General features: G+C 42.0%; 1 protein-coding gene across 6 annotated transcripts in view; it reads left to right on the forward strand.

Annotated features, from left to right (window-relative positions):
- Positions 1 to 19,624, forward strand: part of SDK1 (sidekick cell adhesion molecule 1) — a 384,435-nt gene that overhangs the window by 243,042 nt on the left and 121,769 nt on the right. For all 6 annotated transcript variants that reach the window (XM_079320405.1, XM_079320404.1, XM_079320403.1 and 3 more), the window contains 6 exons: positions 427 to 543; positions 775 to 942; positions 2,887 to 2,989; positions 4,062 to 4,238; positions 12,109 to 12,245; positions 18,865 to 19,012. In XM_079320405.1, the coding sequence (XP_079176531.1) occupies positions 427 to 543; positions 775 to 942; positions 2,887 to 2,989; positions 4,062 to 4,238; positions 12,109 to 12,245; positions 18,865 to 19,012 (850 nt within the window). The remainder of the gene's footprint in view (positions 1 to 426; positions 544 to 774; positions 943 to 2,886; positions 2,990 to 4,061; positions 4,239 to 12,108; positions 12,246 to 18,864; positions 19,013 to 19,624) is intronic.

A 19,624-nucleotide genomic window follows, 5' to 3' on the forward strand; every position in this document is an offset into this window, starting at 1 on the left:
CAGGTTCTAAATTCTTTTGGCTGACATTTAAGTTTCAAAGTTAATGCCTTTCTCAAGTTGCTTTTCATCTTAAAGAACTCTATTATGAAGATGAAGGAAAATAGTTTTGTTTATCTAGATTTCTTGAGTTCCCCCCAAACACCCATTTTGAGCTTTATCTTCCTTTTTCTTTAACCTGTCTTACTTGTACAGGTACAAGCACTGATAGATTTTTATTTTCTGTGTAGGTAATAAACAGGATTAGGCAATTCCTGGGAGATGAATAAGAAAAGGTTACAGTCACTGCTGAAAGGTTTTCATGTCTTATTGTCATGTCCTTCTCCATGATCAGCTCTATAAAAGTGGATGTAAAATCATCCTCAGTAATAGTTAAAGGATCTTTCTGAGAGGTGAGCCATTGAGTTGGTTTGGATTTTTTTTTTCTAGACATCAAACCAGCCTTTATCCAGCCCCCAGAGGACACCACGGTCACCGAGGGGATGACTGCAGTGCTGACCTGTGAAGTTTCAGGGGCTCCACGACCAGCCATCTCCTGGAAGAAAGGTAGCAACTTATAAAAATGTAGAAGAGCTGTAATCCACATTTTCCTGCCCATTTTTGAGATCCTGCAGATCCATTCAGTGCCTCTCTCCCACTTCCCCCGACCCCATGAGCAGCAGGTTCACTGTGGGGCTATCATGAACCAATGGGTGGGATGAAAAATTTTGAAAATCTGGAATTGCAATCCCTGACCCTTGCTGACACTGACCATGCTGCTTCCCCTGTGTGTTTCAGGAGAGCAGATCTTAGCCAGTGGCTCGGTGCAGATTCCTCGCTTCGTTCTCCTCGAGTCTGGAGGGCTCCAGATAACACCCGTGTTCCTGCAGGATGCTGGCAATTACACTTGCTGTGCAGCCAACTCTGAAGGAGCTCTGAATGCTTTTGTGATGCTGACAGTGTGGAGTAAGGATAATGCTTTGTTTAAAGTCTAACTTTAATCAAGTATTAATCAGTTTTTGTTGTACGCTCAGGAAATTTTCATAAGTAATTATGCTTTTCTCATTAATAGAGTAACTTGTATGATTTAATAGGAATAATGTGTCTATTTTAGGAAGCCTATCACAAATACCCCTTTTGTTTGGGGAATTATGCATATAAATCTCTATTTTGTGAAAGGAAGTGTATTTAAATAGAGCTTCAATCACAATTACAGTTTTGCTCAGGTTTTGCTTTGGCGTCTCACATTGCAACTCTGAGTTTTTAACTTGTAGATTTGGCTGTTTGCAGGTTTCTGCCTCCAGGAGTCTGCAGGCAGTACAGACCTGTCTGTGCTGGTACTGAGGCTGTGGCACAGTCACAACAGATAGGATTTTCCTCACACTTTTGTATTCTTTGTGGCTCTGGGTGCTGTTGGAAGCCAAATCAAAATGCAGCAGATTTTAGCTAATCCCTCACACTATGGACTGGTGTAGGACAGGGCATCCTATGAAATGGTTTTGTCATTCACCATTTTTCCTTGATCTCTTTATTTTTTATTTCTTCTGTTGGGGAAGTGAGTGATCCAAGAGGTTTCACCTGTGTTACTCCTAAGTGAGTTCAATTGAAGTGTAACATGGTTTTTACTAGTCAAGGTACAAAATAATGATCCCTGAGCAGGGACTAAGAGCAACTGAAAATCATGAAGATGATGAGAATTAATACAGAAATGTTGTGGCCTTCTTTCCTCTCCAACACTTGAAGTACTAATTTTACTGCTGATGTGTGATGCATATTTGGCATTTATTAATCCCCAAACTCTGCAAGCTAAATCAGCCACATTTTTCCTTTTGAACTTGGGAATACCTGGAAACATTTCTGGCAGTAACTGTAATTTGTGTCATGTGGCTATTGTGTTTGTCTTATTAACAATATAGACTTGGTAGAAATATCAGGACAGTGTAAATTGAATGATATCCAGGTGTATGGATCAAGTAAAAGAGATCCTACCTATTAATTCTCAAATGGTTCTTATTAAAGATTGTTCCTGTTCATGGTACTGTGTGAGGGGAAGAAAAGTGAATATATCCTAATGTTTGTGTAGCAACATTATAAAGCCAGAAGCCTTACTTAGGTACATCAGGAGTAATGATAAAAACTCCATAGTATTTAGGGGCAGCTTTTGATTTTGCTGTCCCTTCTTGTGCATGTATGAGATATCACAGTAGATGCTGATTGATGATCTCTGTAGGGATTTGGGACTTATTAACATTATCCTGGTTGTCTCCCTGCCTCAGCTGATGCTCTCTGTGCTGCTCCTGTGTGTGACACATAATGGGGATCTTTCACACCGTATCTGGTTGCTGTAGTTACAGCAATTATTGTGTTCTGAGCCTCCAGGAGGGGTTTGAGTAAGGATGTTCTGAAACATTTGAGTAAACAACATATCTTTCTTATATGGAAGATTTTTCTTCTAAGAGCTCCTCCACTGTCCTGGAGTTGATGAAGTTGTAAGGTGCTGCTGAAGTTTACCTCTTTCTTGGTATTTTTCAAGTGTGTTTTTCTTTACACAGCTTTTCCTTGCTCTGATTTGGTTTTTTGCCACTCTAAACAGCGTTCCTCATTTCCTGACCCAGTGTTTGCTTCCACACACTCGTTAAGACTTCAGGGAGTTGCCACAGACACTTGCACAAGCCAAAGGAGAGTTCAGAGAGCTTTACCATCCCTCTGATCTGGGCTCAACCCGTGCCCTGTGCTGCTGTGCCCGTCAGCACCCCTTGTCAGCATCCCCTGTGTCAGCATCTGTAGAGGGAGGGGAGCTGCACAGCAGAGCCCTGCTCTGGCTGACAAAGGCTCAGTGGCTGCTGTGTGAGTGAATAGCCACTGCCAAAGGCTCTAATCCACCTGAGCTGTGCCTTGTGCTCCTTTCAGACCGCACGTCCATTGTGCAGCCTCCCGAGGACAGCACGGTGATCAAGGGGACCACAGCCACCCTGAGCTGCCAGGCCACCCACGACCCCAGGATTCCCATCAGGTCTGTGGTGTCACTTCTCCTTTCTGTGGCTTATCCCAACTTCATTTTCTAAGCTGCATGAATAACTTCAGGTGGAAAGTTTCAGGACCCCAGATTTTCACACCCGACCCCTGATTACTGCATTATAAGGTTGTACATGGTATCATTAATCATATAAATCCCATCTTCCATTTCAGCCTTATGTATTATTTACAATGAGCTATGTTCCACTTCATGACTTCAATATAGCCTTCCATGATTTTACTGTCAAGGTTAATACACTATCAATAAAACCAACTTGTCAGAGGCTGATACTTAATGAGAGTAAAAGCCAAAGAGAAGGAATAGGATTTCAGAAGTGTTTACTCTGGGCTGCATAAAAACCACACCAGAGATGCCCATGTTTTTGGAAACAACTCAATAACTTGGGCTTATAGTCTGTTCTAACTGTGTAAAGAAAACCAGAACTTGTCTGGGCTATTAAAATTTGAATTAGAGCATTTAGAGGAAGCTCAAAACTTGAAAATAAATTTGCCATGAAAATTAATGTAGTCTAAAAGCAACATAAATGAAATAAAATGCAAGGAAGAGCTTGGAGAGTGCTTGAAGGGCGACCTGCTGAAAGAATTTTGGAAAGAGAAATATGGGTATAAAAATTTCAGTGAGAGGTGGGAAATTGTGAGTCTATGGGCTCTCCCCACCTCTGTGACATCTTGGGAGGTGTGGTTTTGATAAGTGAGCTCTAGCAAACCTCCAAGATCCTGGCAGTCCAATGTTACAGAGCGTTGGCCAACACCCACCATTAACTGCAGAGTTAATGTTCTGGTGGGGGTGAACTTAAGAGCTTGGACATTTATGAGTACTCCATCTTTTCCTTGTAAAACACACAATATCTCGCATGGAATTACATTTTTCATTCTGATCACTCGATCTAAAACTTGAATTTGTAAAAGGCACTGCTCTTGAGAGTAGCTGCAGGGGCCTGTCATTTTTAACACGTGATGACAGGAGCTGATCCCTTCCAGCAGAATGAAAATGAATCTATTCTGCCGTTCTTACGAGTAATCAATAACCAAAGCATTGTCATACTCAGGTACCTCTGGAAGAAGGACAGTGCTGTAATAAATCCATCCAGCAGTTCCAGGGTCACGGTAGAGAAGGATGGGACGCTCCTGATCAGCCAGACGTGGTCGGGTGACATCGGGGATTACACCTGTGAGGTCGTTTCTTCCGGGGGAAACGACTCCAGGACGGCTCGGCTGGAAGTGATGTGAGTGCTCCAACTTCACTGTCACCCCACTGCCCTTCAGACACCCTCAGGGATTTTTTACAGCATTTAATTCTAGGTGTTGTGGAGAGTCAGCAGCTCTGATTTTTTTGTTGTTGTTGTGGTTTTTATTTATTTATTTTTTTAAGGGAAATTAAGGCTGGTTCATTGCTAATGAAATTGCTTTGCAATGCTCTGATCTCATGGCTGAGTCTGCTTTGAGCAGGAATTTGGACCAGAGACCTCCTAAAGCCCCTTTAACCTAGATCCTTCTATCACCCCATGCTGTAGGGCTTTCCCATAAAGCCCAGGTGCTGTGCTCTGATGCCAAGGTTTGAAAACAAGAAAATGTTTTCTTCCTTTTACTATTTTTTCTCTGTTAAACATTTATCAGAATAGCTGGTCCCTGGATGGGCATTGCTTACTCTTCCATTCTCTTTATACATCATTTTTCAGGAAAAGAAGTATTTTTGTGTATGACTTTCTTTATTCCTATGGATCTTTAAAAATAAAAACAAGAAAATGTTTAAAGTGCCATTCAGTTCTGGAAAAGGATTATAAAAATGTCATTACATGGTTCCATATTTTCTATTTCTGTCATTTCACTGGGGTGAAGTGCACTTCCATTTTATTTTTATCACTAAAAGCAACAGCTGTGGGTTTGGTACATGTGTGGAGCAGATCAAATGAAAAAAAGGAGGTAATGTTTTATGTTTTATTTACTTACTTATTTATTTACTCGAGTAGTGCCACATGCTTTAATTTAACTAAAATTTCATCTGTTTCTGCTGGTCATGCCTGATGTCTCTGAGAAGATGGCAGTTGTGTGGCTGGCAGTGTAATGAGTTCACCTCTGAGATTTGCTGTGCAGAGGGCTGTTTGACACAGCATCATTCTGACAGTGCCAAGGCTCCATCAGATGCCCATTTTCCAAGAGCGGTCATACATTCTTTTTCTAATTAAGCACTCCTCAGCTCTCCTCCCAGAGTGCATTTTTACTGCTGGTTAGAATCCAAGAGCAGAAGACAATTCAGAATATATTGCTGCTACATAACCACGCTCACTGTTCTCTGAGGCGGTTTTTGAATGGAGGGCAGAAAATCACAAAGACTGAAAAGAATGTTAAAGCTTGGACTTTGAAACAAAGCTATAAATATGTGCTAAACACTTCAGTAGCAGGGTGGTTTCCTAATGCTGAATAGCAAAAGCTGCCCTGTGCAGCCCAGTACAGCACAGGGAATTGGATTTACTTGCAGTTCCCCATTGACCACTGAGGAGTTTCTTTTATGGTCCATAAAAGCTGGGCTAGAAGTTGGTTGGGAGAGGCTCATCCTGTGTGCACTGCTGAGGCACCCCAGCTGTTCCAGCTGTGTTGGCTGGCTCTCCATGCACTGGAACTGCCTCTTAATCCTGCATCTCTACTTCCTTTGATGTTCTGTTGCTGATCGCCCATCTCCTGTTTTTCCTGGAGGAATTAAAGGAATCTATCAGACCCACTCTTTCAGAGGAGTCAAGTAACTGATAAGTCACTCAATAATACCTTGAATTGTGACATTTCATTTCAAAGCAGGGCTGCAGGTAGTGCAATATTGCCAGAGAACATTGCATTTCCTTGCAGCTTTCATCATTGTCGTTTGGCTCAGCAGCACAGATCTGCGAGGAGGAGAGATACACGATACAACAGGAGTGAAATGAAGAAGAAAATATGTGGAAAGAAAACGTCTGAAGTAAAGCTTAAATTAAATTCCAGCTTGTATAGGAATGACAGATCTATAACATTCCCTGTTCTCCTGGATAATTCCCTCGTGCAGAGCATTAGCAAACAGGGCATGCACGTTCCCATCAATGAGCACTTACACTTCAGTGCCTGAGCAGCACTAATGTCAGACAAATGTTCAGAGGAGGCCCCTCAACCAGTTACACACTGGAGCAGTCATGGATAATACTGGGTCTCACACAGCCTTGCCTATCAACTCCAAATTTCTCCCCACCTTTTTCCCCCTCCAGGTACCAGAATGTTCCTCCTCCACCTCTGTGCCCATCAAGAGGAATTTTCAAAGGCACAAATAAGTTTGTTACTGATTTCTGTTCCAACTGATTCCATTGAAAACCATCGACCTTCAGGTTATTTAATCTCTGAGTGGTCCAGTTTTCAAATCTCTGAAAAGAGGAAAAAACTCAGTCTTCCTTTGCCTCCCCTTGCTGGAAGTCAGGCCTGGGGAGAAAGGTGATGTTCCTTGCTGGAAGAACCTGCACTGATAGCACAGCACAGGTACATTGGTGCTGCAGGCAGGATGGATCATCTTCCTCAGCATGAAAGAAGAAATAAAATATTTGCAAAGGAAAGCCAGAAAACTAATGAAGAACTTGCTAAAGTGCAGCCAAAGGTTACCTTGCTCATCAATTTTGCACTGATGGTAGTTGGGCACAGAAACTAATTGCTAGTCAAGATACTCTATTCATTCATTTGTCTTCCCTCTAAATGTGTTTATTCTCCATGTACATCACTTGATTTGATTTGCATGAGGTAAAACATTTGCGAGTGATGTTTCTATTCTGCAAGAGATAGATTTTAATTTTACACTGACTGTTTTTCCCCTAGTAGAGTTTCTCAATTGCATATCAGAAACATTTGGTGATGAGCCCCCCGCTTCTCTTGCATCCCTGCAAGTCACAGGGTTTGATCCTGAGAGTAATTGCATGTTATGAAACATCCCAGTTCCATTTAGCTTACTTTCATAGTCCTGTAAACACCACCCTGAAATACATACAGAGGAAAAAAGGCTTGTTCCTAAAGCTGCATAAGCTGAGTTATCACCATGCATCACTCACCTGATGGGAAACTGTGCTGATTCCAGCTCAAAGTATCCTGAGGATTCTGAGGATGTATAAAATATGCAGAATTACCACTATCTGTGCCTGATGACACCCACTGCTCAATATCAGCCTGTCTGCAGCCCATGCTAGAGGATCTCTTTGTTGTTTGAATGTGACTGCAAAGTATGGTAATGCTGCATTGTTGGAGAATCAAAGCCCTGTACAAGCCTCTGTTATGTCACAACATATAGTAAAATCTTTTGGGCTCTTTTTCTATGCAAAAATATGGGAAGGACAATGTAATACAAAAATAGGCAATTTATTCCTGGCAGCAAGTTCATCTTCTTTCAGTTCCCTTTCATCAGAGAAAGAGCTATTATTGTTCTGTCTTCTTCAAAAGCAGGAGAGGGGAGCTAACCACTTATCATAAACCCCAGTGGGTTGCCAGGAATACACAGTATTGCCTTTGTCAGCCATCTATCCATGAATTTGGATACACTTTTTGCTGGAGTATTTATAATTGCTGCTTCTTCCAATTTCTTCCCAATATATCCCACAAAAAGAATTACTGCTAAAATTAAAACTGGTATGACCAATGCAGGGTAAGAGATAAAAATGACCTCCCATTACAAATGTAACTTTATACAGATCCCACATCCCTTGGTTCCAATAGCCCATCTCCAGGGAGAGAAAGCAGAAGGAATGTCGAACTTGAAAACATATTATTCCTTCCTCACTGAAAAGAAGGCTTCTATTTATTTTTCCAAGCTCTCTATTGAGATGTCATCCAAGAATCAAGGTTCACTGCTGAGTCTGAGTGCACTTGATACTCAAAGGAGAAATATCGCCCAGAAATGCATTTGGAAATAAATGCCATTGTGCCTGTTTGTCAGTGAAGATATAGCAGGAACACAGGTGCTTTCAGCAAAAGGAAGGCATAACATTCAAACCCCTTTCCCAAGTCATCTCCAGATCTGAGCAGATTGAAATGGGAAATAAATCTGTGCACTCTGGAACTCGGCAACCCTTTAATTCCAAAAATCGCCCTTGTTACAGACCAGTGAGAGACAAAACCTCAAAACTCAGGGCTGCCTCACACAAATTCTTCCTGCCTTTATAAATTGGAGAGGATTCTTCTGCCACAGAAGCTGCCAAGTCCTGAGCAACAGTTGCCCCGTGTGTTAATTTAAACCCTGATGAACTTTGGGGAGCTGAGTCTGTTATCAGCCCTGGCAGATGAGCCCCTGCTCCTGAGCAGCTCCTGCCTGCTGGACCTGAGCAGGGAATCCTTCAGGAAATTGGAGCAGGCTTTTTCAGAAAGTGACAAGAAAACTTGGTTAATCTCCTGTGCCTTTTAGTAATCCCCTCTTCAGTCACAGTCTCTCTCATTACCTGCTGTTGGACCATTTTTCTCAGAAGTCTCTCCAAACTGTGTCTGGTTTATTTTTCTCAGCAAATACTCTGCTTTTAGCTAATTTTATAAAACGCTCTATGTGTTTGCTGAGTGAATTTTTCAACTGCCCTCTGGCAGTGATGAGCTGACTCAAAACATTAGGGTTTCTGTTTTGAGCATGTATCATGTGCAACTGGCTAATATTTCTCTCCCAGATTGTCACAATGACTTCATGTTCTTTTCTTGCAAATGCACTATTTTAACTGCTTTGTCAGAGTTCCCTCAGGTCACCTTGGTGGCAATGCCATTAACCCTGGGCTTATCTATCAATTACAGATTTTAAAGTATTCATGCACATATTTTGCTATCACATAAAATAAGTTATGGGAAACTTGCTTCCATGCAACTCTTCAGTATTAGAAAAATGAGGCTTTAAGATACTCTATATTGAAAAATTTCCATATATTTCCTGTTGGGGCTTCAATGACCAAAAGAAAGATAATGATGGAATTACACTTTGTGTGTCTGGTTAAGGTTTCTTCAGTGCTCTGGGTGTTATTGTTCTAAACCTCATCCACTTTCTTGGTGCTGACCAGTTCTAGGTTGAGGTCTTCCTCACCCTGGGAAAGGGTTGAAATTAGAATTCTCTGCAATAATTTCCTGGGTGTTAGAAGCAAGGAAAAATAATCCTCTTAAAGGAAAAATAGAAGCAACAGTCTCTTTGGGGAATGTGAATATTCATGATGGTGGTACAGGTCTCATTTATCATCCCTTCCACAGGGTATGTGGTAGTAAATGAGAAGGAGACAAAATGTAAGTGCATGCTAAAGTAGAAATTACTACTTATTAATCTCTGTTTTTGCATACTACAATTAGAGAGGTACCCTCCTGTGCTGAAATGTCTTTGTAGCTTTAAATATTTATTTCTGTCCAGGTGTGTTTCTTAGGCACTTGTTCTGTGTGCCTCGTGGGGTTTATGTCTGTGAGCACCATCTGTTGCTGCTGAGCAGGGACACGTTTGGGTAAAGACAAACCCAATATTTGTGATATTTGTGGATGGGGTGTCCTAGATGGAGGCAGCAGCTCATGCTACTCAATCTCTGTCAGAACAGAACGTGCCCATTTCCCTCGTGCTGCTGCTGATTGTCCTTGTCAATCTGAGAGAATAATCTACTAAACCCAAATCCTAAGCAAACAAGACCCCAAGTTTTAACTCAGTTTGTGATTTAAAAAATAGGGAAAAAGGTGTATCTCCTCTTCAAAAGTCTTCAGAGTCTTGTGCACTTGGAAAAAGCTTTAAGTCTTTCTTGATTGTGTAGTCTCTGTCTTCAGGGGAGCTGTTCGTTGAGCCCTACTAATGTATAGGACATCAGGAGCAGCAAACACACACTTTTACAATACCCACAATATATACCAGGAGTACTCATTTGCTGCCCAAAACAGCAAATACATGAGGATAATCTGCTGTGAGCTGCCCCTCAGCCATTCCTCCCACACTGCTCCTGTTGCCATCACCTTCCAGGAGGAGCTGGAGCCACAGCCCCTCTCTGAGCTGTTCCCCACAGGGACTGGTGATAAATGAACTGGGGGCTGGGACTTCTGTGAGCCATGCAGCAACAAGACGTTTCACTCTTCCCTTCAGTAATTACCTTTGCCAGCTTAATCACAAAAACTTTTCCAACCAGCTTGCCTAGGACATAATGATAAATTGTGGTGGAGGTTTAATGTTTATTATAATTTAATGTTTCATTCAAAATTAAGCAGCACACTCCTGTAGTCCCTGGGTAAATGGCCATATCTTACACCCCCACACTTTCCAGTGACAGCCACACTCTGTCTCCCAGGTCAGCTGCCCTCCTGCTTTGTTTCCAAGTCCCTCTCTTCCCTAAACTTGTTTATCCAAAATTTCACAGTGCTGTGATCAAAATCTGCTCCCTTTGAGCACACACATGCTCCTTGCTGTGCCTGGTGTTTGTTTTAGCCCCAAAGTGGCCGTGTCTGAGCTGCCAGTGCATGCCCAGATAGGAGTGAGAACAGTCAAGTTAAACTCCTCACCATCAAGACATCTCAAGCAAGGGATTTAATGAAGTTGAGATCTGAATCACACCCTGAGGTGTCATTCCATGTTTACTACAGAAAGAGCCTGGGGTCACCGTGCTGCTAATTTGGTTCTGAGTTTAAAGCCAAATGAGATGAGACAAGGCTTTGAGTCTCAGGTTTAGCCTTAGGAAATATCAACCCCTCTTGCCTGGAGAGAGGTGGGCAGGGAAGTGCCTTCTGCTTCTGGTGCCTCATTGCTGTATGTTTTTCTTGCCACTCTTTGGCTCTTCCAACAATTTTTTTTTTTTTTTTTTTGTGGTGCTAACTCCACAGTGTGTATCCATCAGAAGCACGTAAACAAAAGCATTCACGGCTCTAACAGAAAATAATAAAACTATTGTCTGGCTCTCCATATGTTCCCCAATCTTCCAGTAGAAGCAGAAATCCAGGACATATTTATTGTTCTGGCTTGGAGCCAGAGGCTGTATTTACTTTTGAGAGTGGCTGAGGAGTTGCGGTTTTTAAATAACTCTGAGCTTTCAGTGACAAAATACATCACAAGCAGGAATTAGTGTGTTTTTAATTTAAGCATGTGAGTGCCCTCATGGCTTTCTGCTCTGGCCTGAGCTGTGCAAGGGTCACCCTCAGCCTTCCTGGGGAGGAGGGCAGATTGAATGGGTAAAAACTGGCCCTCCTTGCTTTTCCTTCACTCCAAAATCCTCCTTCTCCTTAGGAACCAGGATGATAAGGAGCAAAAATCATGCTTAAGTATAATGCTGAAAGGCTTTTATCTCTTAAATCACATCAGCATTTAAAGATTGCAGCAGAATTTAGTGTTCTCACTTCACCATGCAACTCCCACTTTCAGCCAATGGGTACAAATGAAATGTTTTTCCACAAATTTCCTTTATGTGTAGAAATTACACATTTTAGTTGAGCTGCTGTTTTATTTTTATTTTTGTTTTTGAAATGTTTTATGTTGTATTTCCATGGGGTTTCTGCAGGCATTTTCACTACATTTTCTGGTTGGGTGCTTCCAAAAAAATTCTTATTATAGGGAGGAGGGATTCTACCCATGACAGGATAAGCCTGAATCCATAAGTAAATCAAGCTGTTCTGTAGCCTAAGAATACATATGGTAATTTTGATTAGTTGCTCTGTGTGGATAGTGTCAATGTCTTCTGCTTCCTTGAGTATGAAAAATTCCATGTTAAATCATATCTCCCATGTGTTTTACTGTTTATACGTATCACTGCTGTCACATTGAAGGACATCATTGTAAGAAGGGAGAAAAAGTGAGAGAGGAAATTTATTGACCAACTTGCTCAATCAAAAACAGGATGAAAATTGGCATTTTTCCACATTTAGCGACATGTCCATTAGCTGTTCTAAGCATCAGCCTTGGGACTTTCAGCATAATTTCTTTTTCCCCCCCAAACAGGATAAAACTGTGAGGAATTCCAAGATGCCTTTCATTTATTTAATTGTACAATAGCTGCCGGTGGTTTTGTATCCATCATCGCACGGGGCCGATGCCTCCAGCCTGTACAACTGGAGCTGAGTGAAATGCAGATTAATTTTTCTGTGCTGCTTTATTGTTTTTTCTCCCCTTTTGCTCCACAGTGAGCTGCCTCACTCCCCCCAGAACCTGGTGGCCACCCTGAACTCCTCCTACAGCCGCAGCGTGATGCTCTCCTGGGTGCGCCCCTTCGACGGCAACAGCCCCGTGCTCTACTACGTGGTGGAGCTCTCTGAGAACAGTAAGTCAAACCCTTCTCAGCCTCTTGGTGTTCTTAATTCTTCCCTCAGACTCACATCTCCCCAGAGCTGCTGACAAAATGCTGCTGCAGTTTGCTAAACGAGAGCCAGGCTGCACGAAGGGGTTTTACACTCGGGTGTTTGCACGGGAATGACAAAGAAGGCTGAGGTGGAGGGATTATTTTACAGGAAAGTCTTAGTTCCACCTCTAGTGTTGCCAGCCAGATTTGAGGCACAGCAGCTCATTCCTCATCAGTTTGTTCCTTCCCGTGGCTTTTTCTCCAGTTTCATGGATTTCTTGGTGCATTCAGAGCCCCAATTTCACCTCAAAGATCCAGAGGGTGATAACTCAAGGAACTGATGGTCTGTCAAAGGAACAAACTTGGATGTCAAGAGAAACAACTGTCTTACTTCTCTGTGAGCTCATCTATTTTCTCTTCTTTCTCTAGATTATCATTTTACACCCTTCCTTGAGGTGGGTGGTTGAGGAGGCTTGAGTGCAATCCAAATATCTGACTTCCTGGGTTAAAACCTGGGCACTGGGAATTGCCACTTCCCAGTTTTATCATGCTGTACACCAGCTCCTCCATGGCTCTCAGTCTGCAAGGTTATTCAGGGACATTGCTAATGCCTCTTTAGGAGTTGATGGAAAGATGAGGTTAAATGGAAATCGGTCACCTTGGCAATACTTTCTAATCTCTATCACCCTAGGAGCTGGAAATCCAAGCTGAACAATTGATTCCTGATGAAAAAATTAAGAGCATCACTTTTTGTGACATGTGGAAATTAGCACTGCATAACTGAATGTGAAACAGTTCTGATTTCTGATTATCTGGAGAGCAGCAGTTTGTTTTGCCACACGGAGAGCTGAGGGGAAACTTGAGCTTCAGATCACATCCAAGCCTTTTGCTTTGCAGGCTGGAGTGCATAACTTCTCAGATGTGGAGGTCCCAGAACTGATGATCTTGACAACTCTTAAGAAAAGTGCAGGTTTCTAACGCTAGCAGAAATCCAAAGTCATGCCCAGGACTGCTGTCTTTAAAATAGCTCTTTTCAAGCAAAGACTTGTGATGTTTTTGTAACAAATGGGCAAGAAAATCCACAATCCTGCACTCATGCTCCTCCTCTACTTTATCACCACCTTCCTTTTATTTTCACTCTTCTCTCCTTGCCTTCTATAACTACAGGCCAGTAACTGCCTGTTTTTCTTCTTTTCCTTCCCTGGTCTTTTGCCCACAGATGTTACCCTTCTGCTCCTTGTTTCCCAGTGGCTTTGTTGATGAGAAATTAGTGAAGTCCCAGTCTGGGAACATGATGCAAAGGTCCTAGAGCTGTATTTACAGCACAGACAGCATAGAGGTGGCAGAACACGTGCACTTGGGTCCTGCAGTGAGCTGCATTGACTGGGACAAGTCCCTAAAAGAAGAGACAGCTCATTCAGTGCCAGGAGAATCATGGAATTGTTTCAATTGGAAGGGACCTTAACAGTCATCTCATTCCATCATCTTTCTTGTGTCATGGAGGAGTTTGGAAGGTCTTCAAGTCCTTTCTACCAAGGATGCTTTGCAGTTGTATAGGGATGGGGTAGATGTGCCATCATTTTAGAATTAATTCACTGAAATTGGTCGAAGGCTCAGCCAAAATCAACAGTAGTTCTTTGGAAAGCATGCACACAATCCCTGAGAGCACCACAGGGTCCTGTGAACCACTGCTTGCTCTGTGATAGATCAAATAATTTTGGCTGATGTCACTGCAATCTGCCACTGAGAGGGTCTCATTGTTCCAAAGCACAGGTCTGTGTCCTGCCACAGCTCAAAGCTGCAAAAGCCAAATACAGGCCAGGTTTGTTGTGAACAGAGCATCTTAACTCCCAGATATATCCCAGGTCTTGCTGTCTTTTAAATTTTTGTCTCTATTTACTTTTATGGACAACGTGCAAATGATTGCCCACAGAAGCAGAACAGAGAAGAATCTGAGCCCTTGGATATTCCACTGCTGCTGTGCTCTCTAGTTCCATACATACAGAATAGTGCAGCAGTGTCAGCAGTGACTTTGGTTTGGAACACTGACTGTAATGTCTGCACACTGTCACTGGCTTGTTATGGTTTCTATTTTCCTGAAGTGTTTGTTTTTCAGGGTTATTTTGATCTCAGTGGTATATGGTTAATATTTAGCTTCTCCAGACCTCCTGCTCCTCTGGAAACCATCACCTTCCCTTTGTTCCCAGCCATCCCAACACTGTTTTTGCACAAAGCTGGCAATTGATGTTGTGTAGGTATAGCTTGGTCTGATATAACTGTGCAGAAACTCTCTTTGCTTTTCAAAGACAATTTCTGTTTGGGTTTTGTGCTGCAGAAGGAGTGACTGTCACGGAGACAGGGAACACCCTTCACAAGATCTGTCACTGCAGAGCAATGTGCCTCCCACCCCAATCCCCCTTCACTTTCAAATGTGAAACCAGAATTATAGTTTATTTTCCAGTTAGCAAAGCTGTGCAGATTTTGTTCTTAGTTCTGTAGAGTTTGAATGTTTGGAGTTGGAGTGTTTTGGTTACAGGTACTGAAACTTAGCCTTGTTTTGTTGGGTTTTTTTGGCTGTTTTGTTTGGATAACTCTCTCACAGCTTTAGGATCCATGGTGGGTTTTGAAGCACGTACCATAAGTGAACACACAACAGTGTCTGTGGCAGAGAAATAGCTGAAGAGCATTCAAAATAACAAGTATAAATTTCAGGGGTTTAATTACCAGCTGCATTAGAGGGAGGCGTGTCACTCCACCTGGCATGGATTAGAACTCCTTTTCATTAATATCAATTCAGTAAAGAGATACAAAACCCTTATTTTAATTAGAGGGAAAAAAAAAACAGTGGCAGATCGTGCACATAAATTGCTGGGAATATGAACGATTCTAGCCACCTAATTTTTAAAATTAATGTATTTGGCACAATGCAATAATTCTCAAAATACAAGTATTCACAGTAGCCTGTGTCTGTGGGTGACTTGAGACATATGGCCTAAACATTTGGGGGCAAATTTATAATCTAATTTGAAAAACACAGTTCCAAGGAAACACAGTCATTAAGTATTCCTGCCCACACAGAGCCAAGAATGTGAACCTTGATTTGAAATAGGATTTTCAAATAAATAGTACCATGCACTGCTGTCATTTGCACTAATATAATTTTGGATGTTTCATGACCTGTTTAGCCCCATTGCAATTTACCTCAGAATTCCAATGAAGTGTCTTCATGGAGTTAGGAGGGAATATGCTTATTTTATTCCAAAGAGGTTTAGACTGAAGGAATTAATCAAAAAAATATTCTCAATAGTCTTTTAACTGAATAAATGAATTAAGACTTATAGAATTCTGCTGAGGACAATTAAGATAAAAGCCCATTTTTGTTTTATTGTATTCTGGGATATCTGTGCTGTGTGAGGTAATGATATAACTCAGATTCATCACGTTGTGCCAATGAGGAGAAAATAAAAGCTCCTGTGGAAAGCATCTCTACATGCTTAACTAAAACCTATGAACTGTCATCCTGAATTTGGTATGAATAATCAAATAACAAATATTGGACTCATTGATAAATCTGTGAAAATCAAAGTAAAACTGCATTGCCATGATTGTGACTCAGCTCTAGATACAATAATTTAAAAGATTTTTTTTCAGGCCGCTGGTAGATGTTGTATAGGTCCTGCCAAACAAAGGGTGAACCATTTAGCTTTCATTTGGATTTTTTGCAATATCATATTGCTACAAAGGTTTGAAAGATGAATTCAGTGAATTCCAGCAGTACAGCAAATTCCTATGCTGCCATCTATGTAAAACCCCCTGGAGAAGGAAAGAGATGGAAATGTGTTCCAAACCTCCAAAAATCAGCTTTCTGCAGTAGATCTGATTGGTAATATCAAGTTAGAAATTATTTTTGGGGAAATTACAATTAATGCATGAACTGTAGGGTAGACAGGGAAATAGAGAAGAAATGCCTCTTGGCACATAGCCAGAGTTATTGAGTGCATCACAAGCACATCCAAAAATTCATGACAGAAAAAAAAAAAAAGTAATTTCTAAAACCCCAAAATGACATCGTAAACCAGAGAACAGCCTGTGAGATTCATCATTTCCAATAAATTAGCTTGGAGAGGCAATCAGAGTTAATTCAGAATGCCCAGTATTTGCAAGACAGACAGCTCAACATGGAAGTTGTTCAGACAGCAGCAATTACAGGGGAAGAGCAGCAGAGCCCAGAGTATGTCCTGGGCAGCTTAAGTTAAATGAAGGATTAGCAGAGTCTGGTCAGTCTAACAGAAGCTTTTTTAATAGTTTGACCTGGCAAGTCTTTTGTCACCATGGAGCTTCTCCAGGCTTCCTGGGACAGGTGAGTGACAGCCATCCCTGGAGGACAGGAGAGGCAGTGTTGAAAATTTTATGCCATGTTTCCCTTGTCAGAATTGCTCTTCTCCACAGTGAAAAGAGCTTCTGCACAATCCTGGAGTTGGTTGTGTGTATCTAAAGAGGGAGATCCTTTTTTTTTTTTCTTTTTCTTTTTGAGTGTTTTGTTTATTGATTGTCAAAAAAAAAAAAAAAAAGACTTGACATTTAAATTTTAAAGATACTCTGCACACTCAGTGTATCCAGTGCTCCAGGAGTGAGGAAATGCTCCTCCTCTCTGAATCAGAGTGCCCAGGAGATGAATAGGCTTCGTTTATATTAGTTTCCAGTTTAATCTCTCTTCCTGCCAGATCTTTTATCTTCCACCAGGAGAGGAAAAAGAATTAATAAAGTATTCTACAGATGCAGCATATAAACAGAGCAAAGCCCCAAGGTGCTGAGGAGATTAATAGGGCCTGTTGTTGAATCAAACTGCTCACTACATTGAGCTGCTTGGGTTAAGCACTCTCAGGTGGTGTTTACACTGGCAGTAAACAAATGCAATGCTCTAGGAAACGGACCACTGCCCAAGTAGCTCATACAAGGGTATTTCACTCCCCTCTTGGTGTTTGCTCTTCCCTTTTCCTTGGAAAGTTCCTTCAGGCAATGCACTAAGTCAGCCATACCTTAACTCCAGCTTTCCTTGATTTGTTGCTGTGCACTCTGGCTGTAGCAAGGCTGGTTGGGAAGTCTCAGGGGAAGCCTGTGAAAATTCAGAAGGAACTGGGGTGCAAAAAACTTTTAAGCAATGCTTTTCTAGCTGGCACAGGTGTGCTTCCTCTAAGGGCTCTCTAAAAGAAATCCAATGTTCTGCTAAGATAAGTTGGCATCAGGATCTTGCAGCCAAAGTGACTGTTGGTAAATCAACAATTGGCAAGGACAGACCTTGACTGCTGTGCAAATGTCCCTGTCCAGCATTCCCAATATTCTGCTGTGTCAGTTTTCCTGTTAAAAAAGACTTGGTTCTGGCAAGGCCCTTACTGGAATAAATACATTTGGAGTAATTTGAAGATGCAGTGTTTATAGCCCAACTGGCATCACACCCTAGAGGACTTAAACTTGCTAAGGAATCTGCCAGAAAAGCACAAAATGAGTGGCTTCTGTCTTGGTGTGAAGTTTAACAGCCTTCCACGTCTGGGACATCTCATCTTCATTTTCAGGCAGACGTTGAGGTGACCTGCCAGGAGCCACGATGCTCTTCTGATGAGCAACATGCACACATAACATTGCCAAAATCCACAGTGAGCTCCTCAGCAATTTCCAGAAGTGTTAGTAATTTTGAGCAGGGAGCATGAAAACAGCTGGTATTATTTAAAAACTGAGCAAATCTTCAAATTGGCTGATTCTGTTGCTCTACTGTTGCAACACAGACCAAATGTCACCTCTCCCTGATTGTTTCAGTCATGACTTCAGGGAGAAAATGTGACACCAGGATATGGAGAGAAGAAGTCAGAATATTTAATTTTCAACATGTTTCATTTCTGACCTCTTTGAAAACTTGTAATTTGGGCATCAGAGGAGCTCGGTATGGCAAGAATGTGAGCTGACAGTGAGGGGTTTAGAGTGCTGCCAGGGTTTTCCTACCAGGGAATCTTCCTAGGACAATTAGATTCCATGCTGAATACTATTACTAGGAACAGAACAAAAAAAAAAAAAAAAAAAAAAAAAGATTGCAGACATGTAGAATCAGCAGCAGAAGCTTTCTCAGGTCTTGCAGCAAAAGGCTGATTTGGCAGAGAGAGTCATGCTTCTACACCTGCTTGCAAGCTGGATAGGAAGATATTCCAAACTGACTGTGAATTTCATTAGAATCCTTCCACCAGAGCCACTCATGGGTGTGGTGGTGTGATGGCCTGCCAAACAGATGGGTTGTGAAATACACAGCCCATCTGTCTTTATCATGCTTGTTTCCTCTTTTATTAAAATGTTAATGAATATAGTTTTTATTTATTATGCCATGACATGTGCAGCATCACTTTCCAGTAGACAAATGTGCAATCTGCATAACCGTGTGGGCTGACAGGAAGGTTTCTTCTGCTGAAAAGAAACTTCTTCCCAAAGTTCCTCTGAGGGAAGCAAGCACAAAGAGCTCTGAGCAGTCAGAGGCGTTTTCTCACTTCTGCAGGGCTTTTGACAGGCACTTTCATTTATTTTTTTTCTTTTTTACCCATGCTAATTTTCCCAACAGATTCTCCCTGGAAGGTTCACCTGTCAAACCTTGACCCGAAGATGACTGGGGTCACTGTGAGTGGCCTCACTCCTGCCAGGACCTACCAGTTCAGGGTGTGTGCAGTCAACCAGGTGGGGAAGGGCCAGTACAGCACTGAGACCAGCAGGTAATGACAGCCAGTGTGCTAAAGGGACAGCCACCTCGGGAGGGAAAACGCAAGGAATGAGATAACCTTCTGCACAATGCTTGGGAGATGGAGAAGCTGCCATTTCCTAGGGCTCTGCAAAGTGCTCTGCAGATGGCAGGAGTTGGGGATGATGGCATTTGGGGGATGCAGGAGATCAGCACATCATGGCAGAGGTGTCCTCATGCTCCAGAGGATCAGTTGAGCAGAATCTTGGCAATGATATTTTGCTCTTGTGCTAAGCCCCAGCAGTTAGCCCGGGCAGGAGCACAGCTCTCACCCTGTCATGGCAATGTCACTTCTGGAATTTACCCAGATGTGACAGAGAAGGATGGCTTCATCATACTCAGTTTCAAATGCATCCCCCTTCTTCTGTGAACCAAAGCTTGCTGCTAGCTTGAATTGCAGAACAGCTGAACTCTAAATGGCTTTTTCAAAATGTAGGAGTTTGATATGAAAAATATTGAAAGAGCAGAAAGAAACAATTTGGAAGGAGTCACAGACACTGGACCTGAGCTCTTACTCATTCAGGCTTGTAATCTTTTTAAAGAGTTGTAGCAGCCTGGGTGATTCCAAGAGAATAGGGTTACCTCA

The sequence above is a fragment of the Erithacus rubecula genome, assembly GCF_903797595.1.
Source record: "Erithacus rubecula genome assembly, chromosome: 17".
Taxonomy (NCBI): Eukaryota; Metazoa; Chordata; class Aves; order Passeriformes; family Muscicapidae; genus Erithacus; species Erithacus rubecula.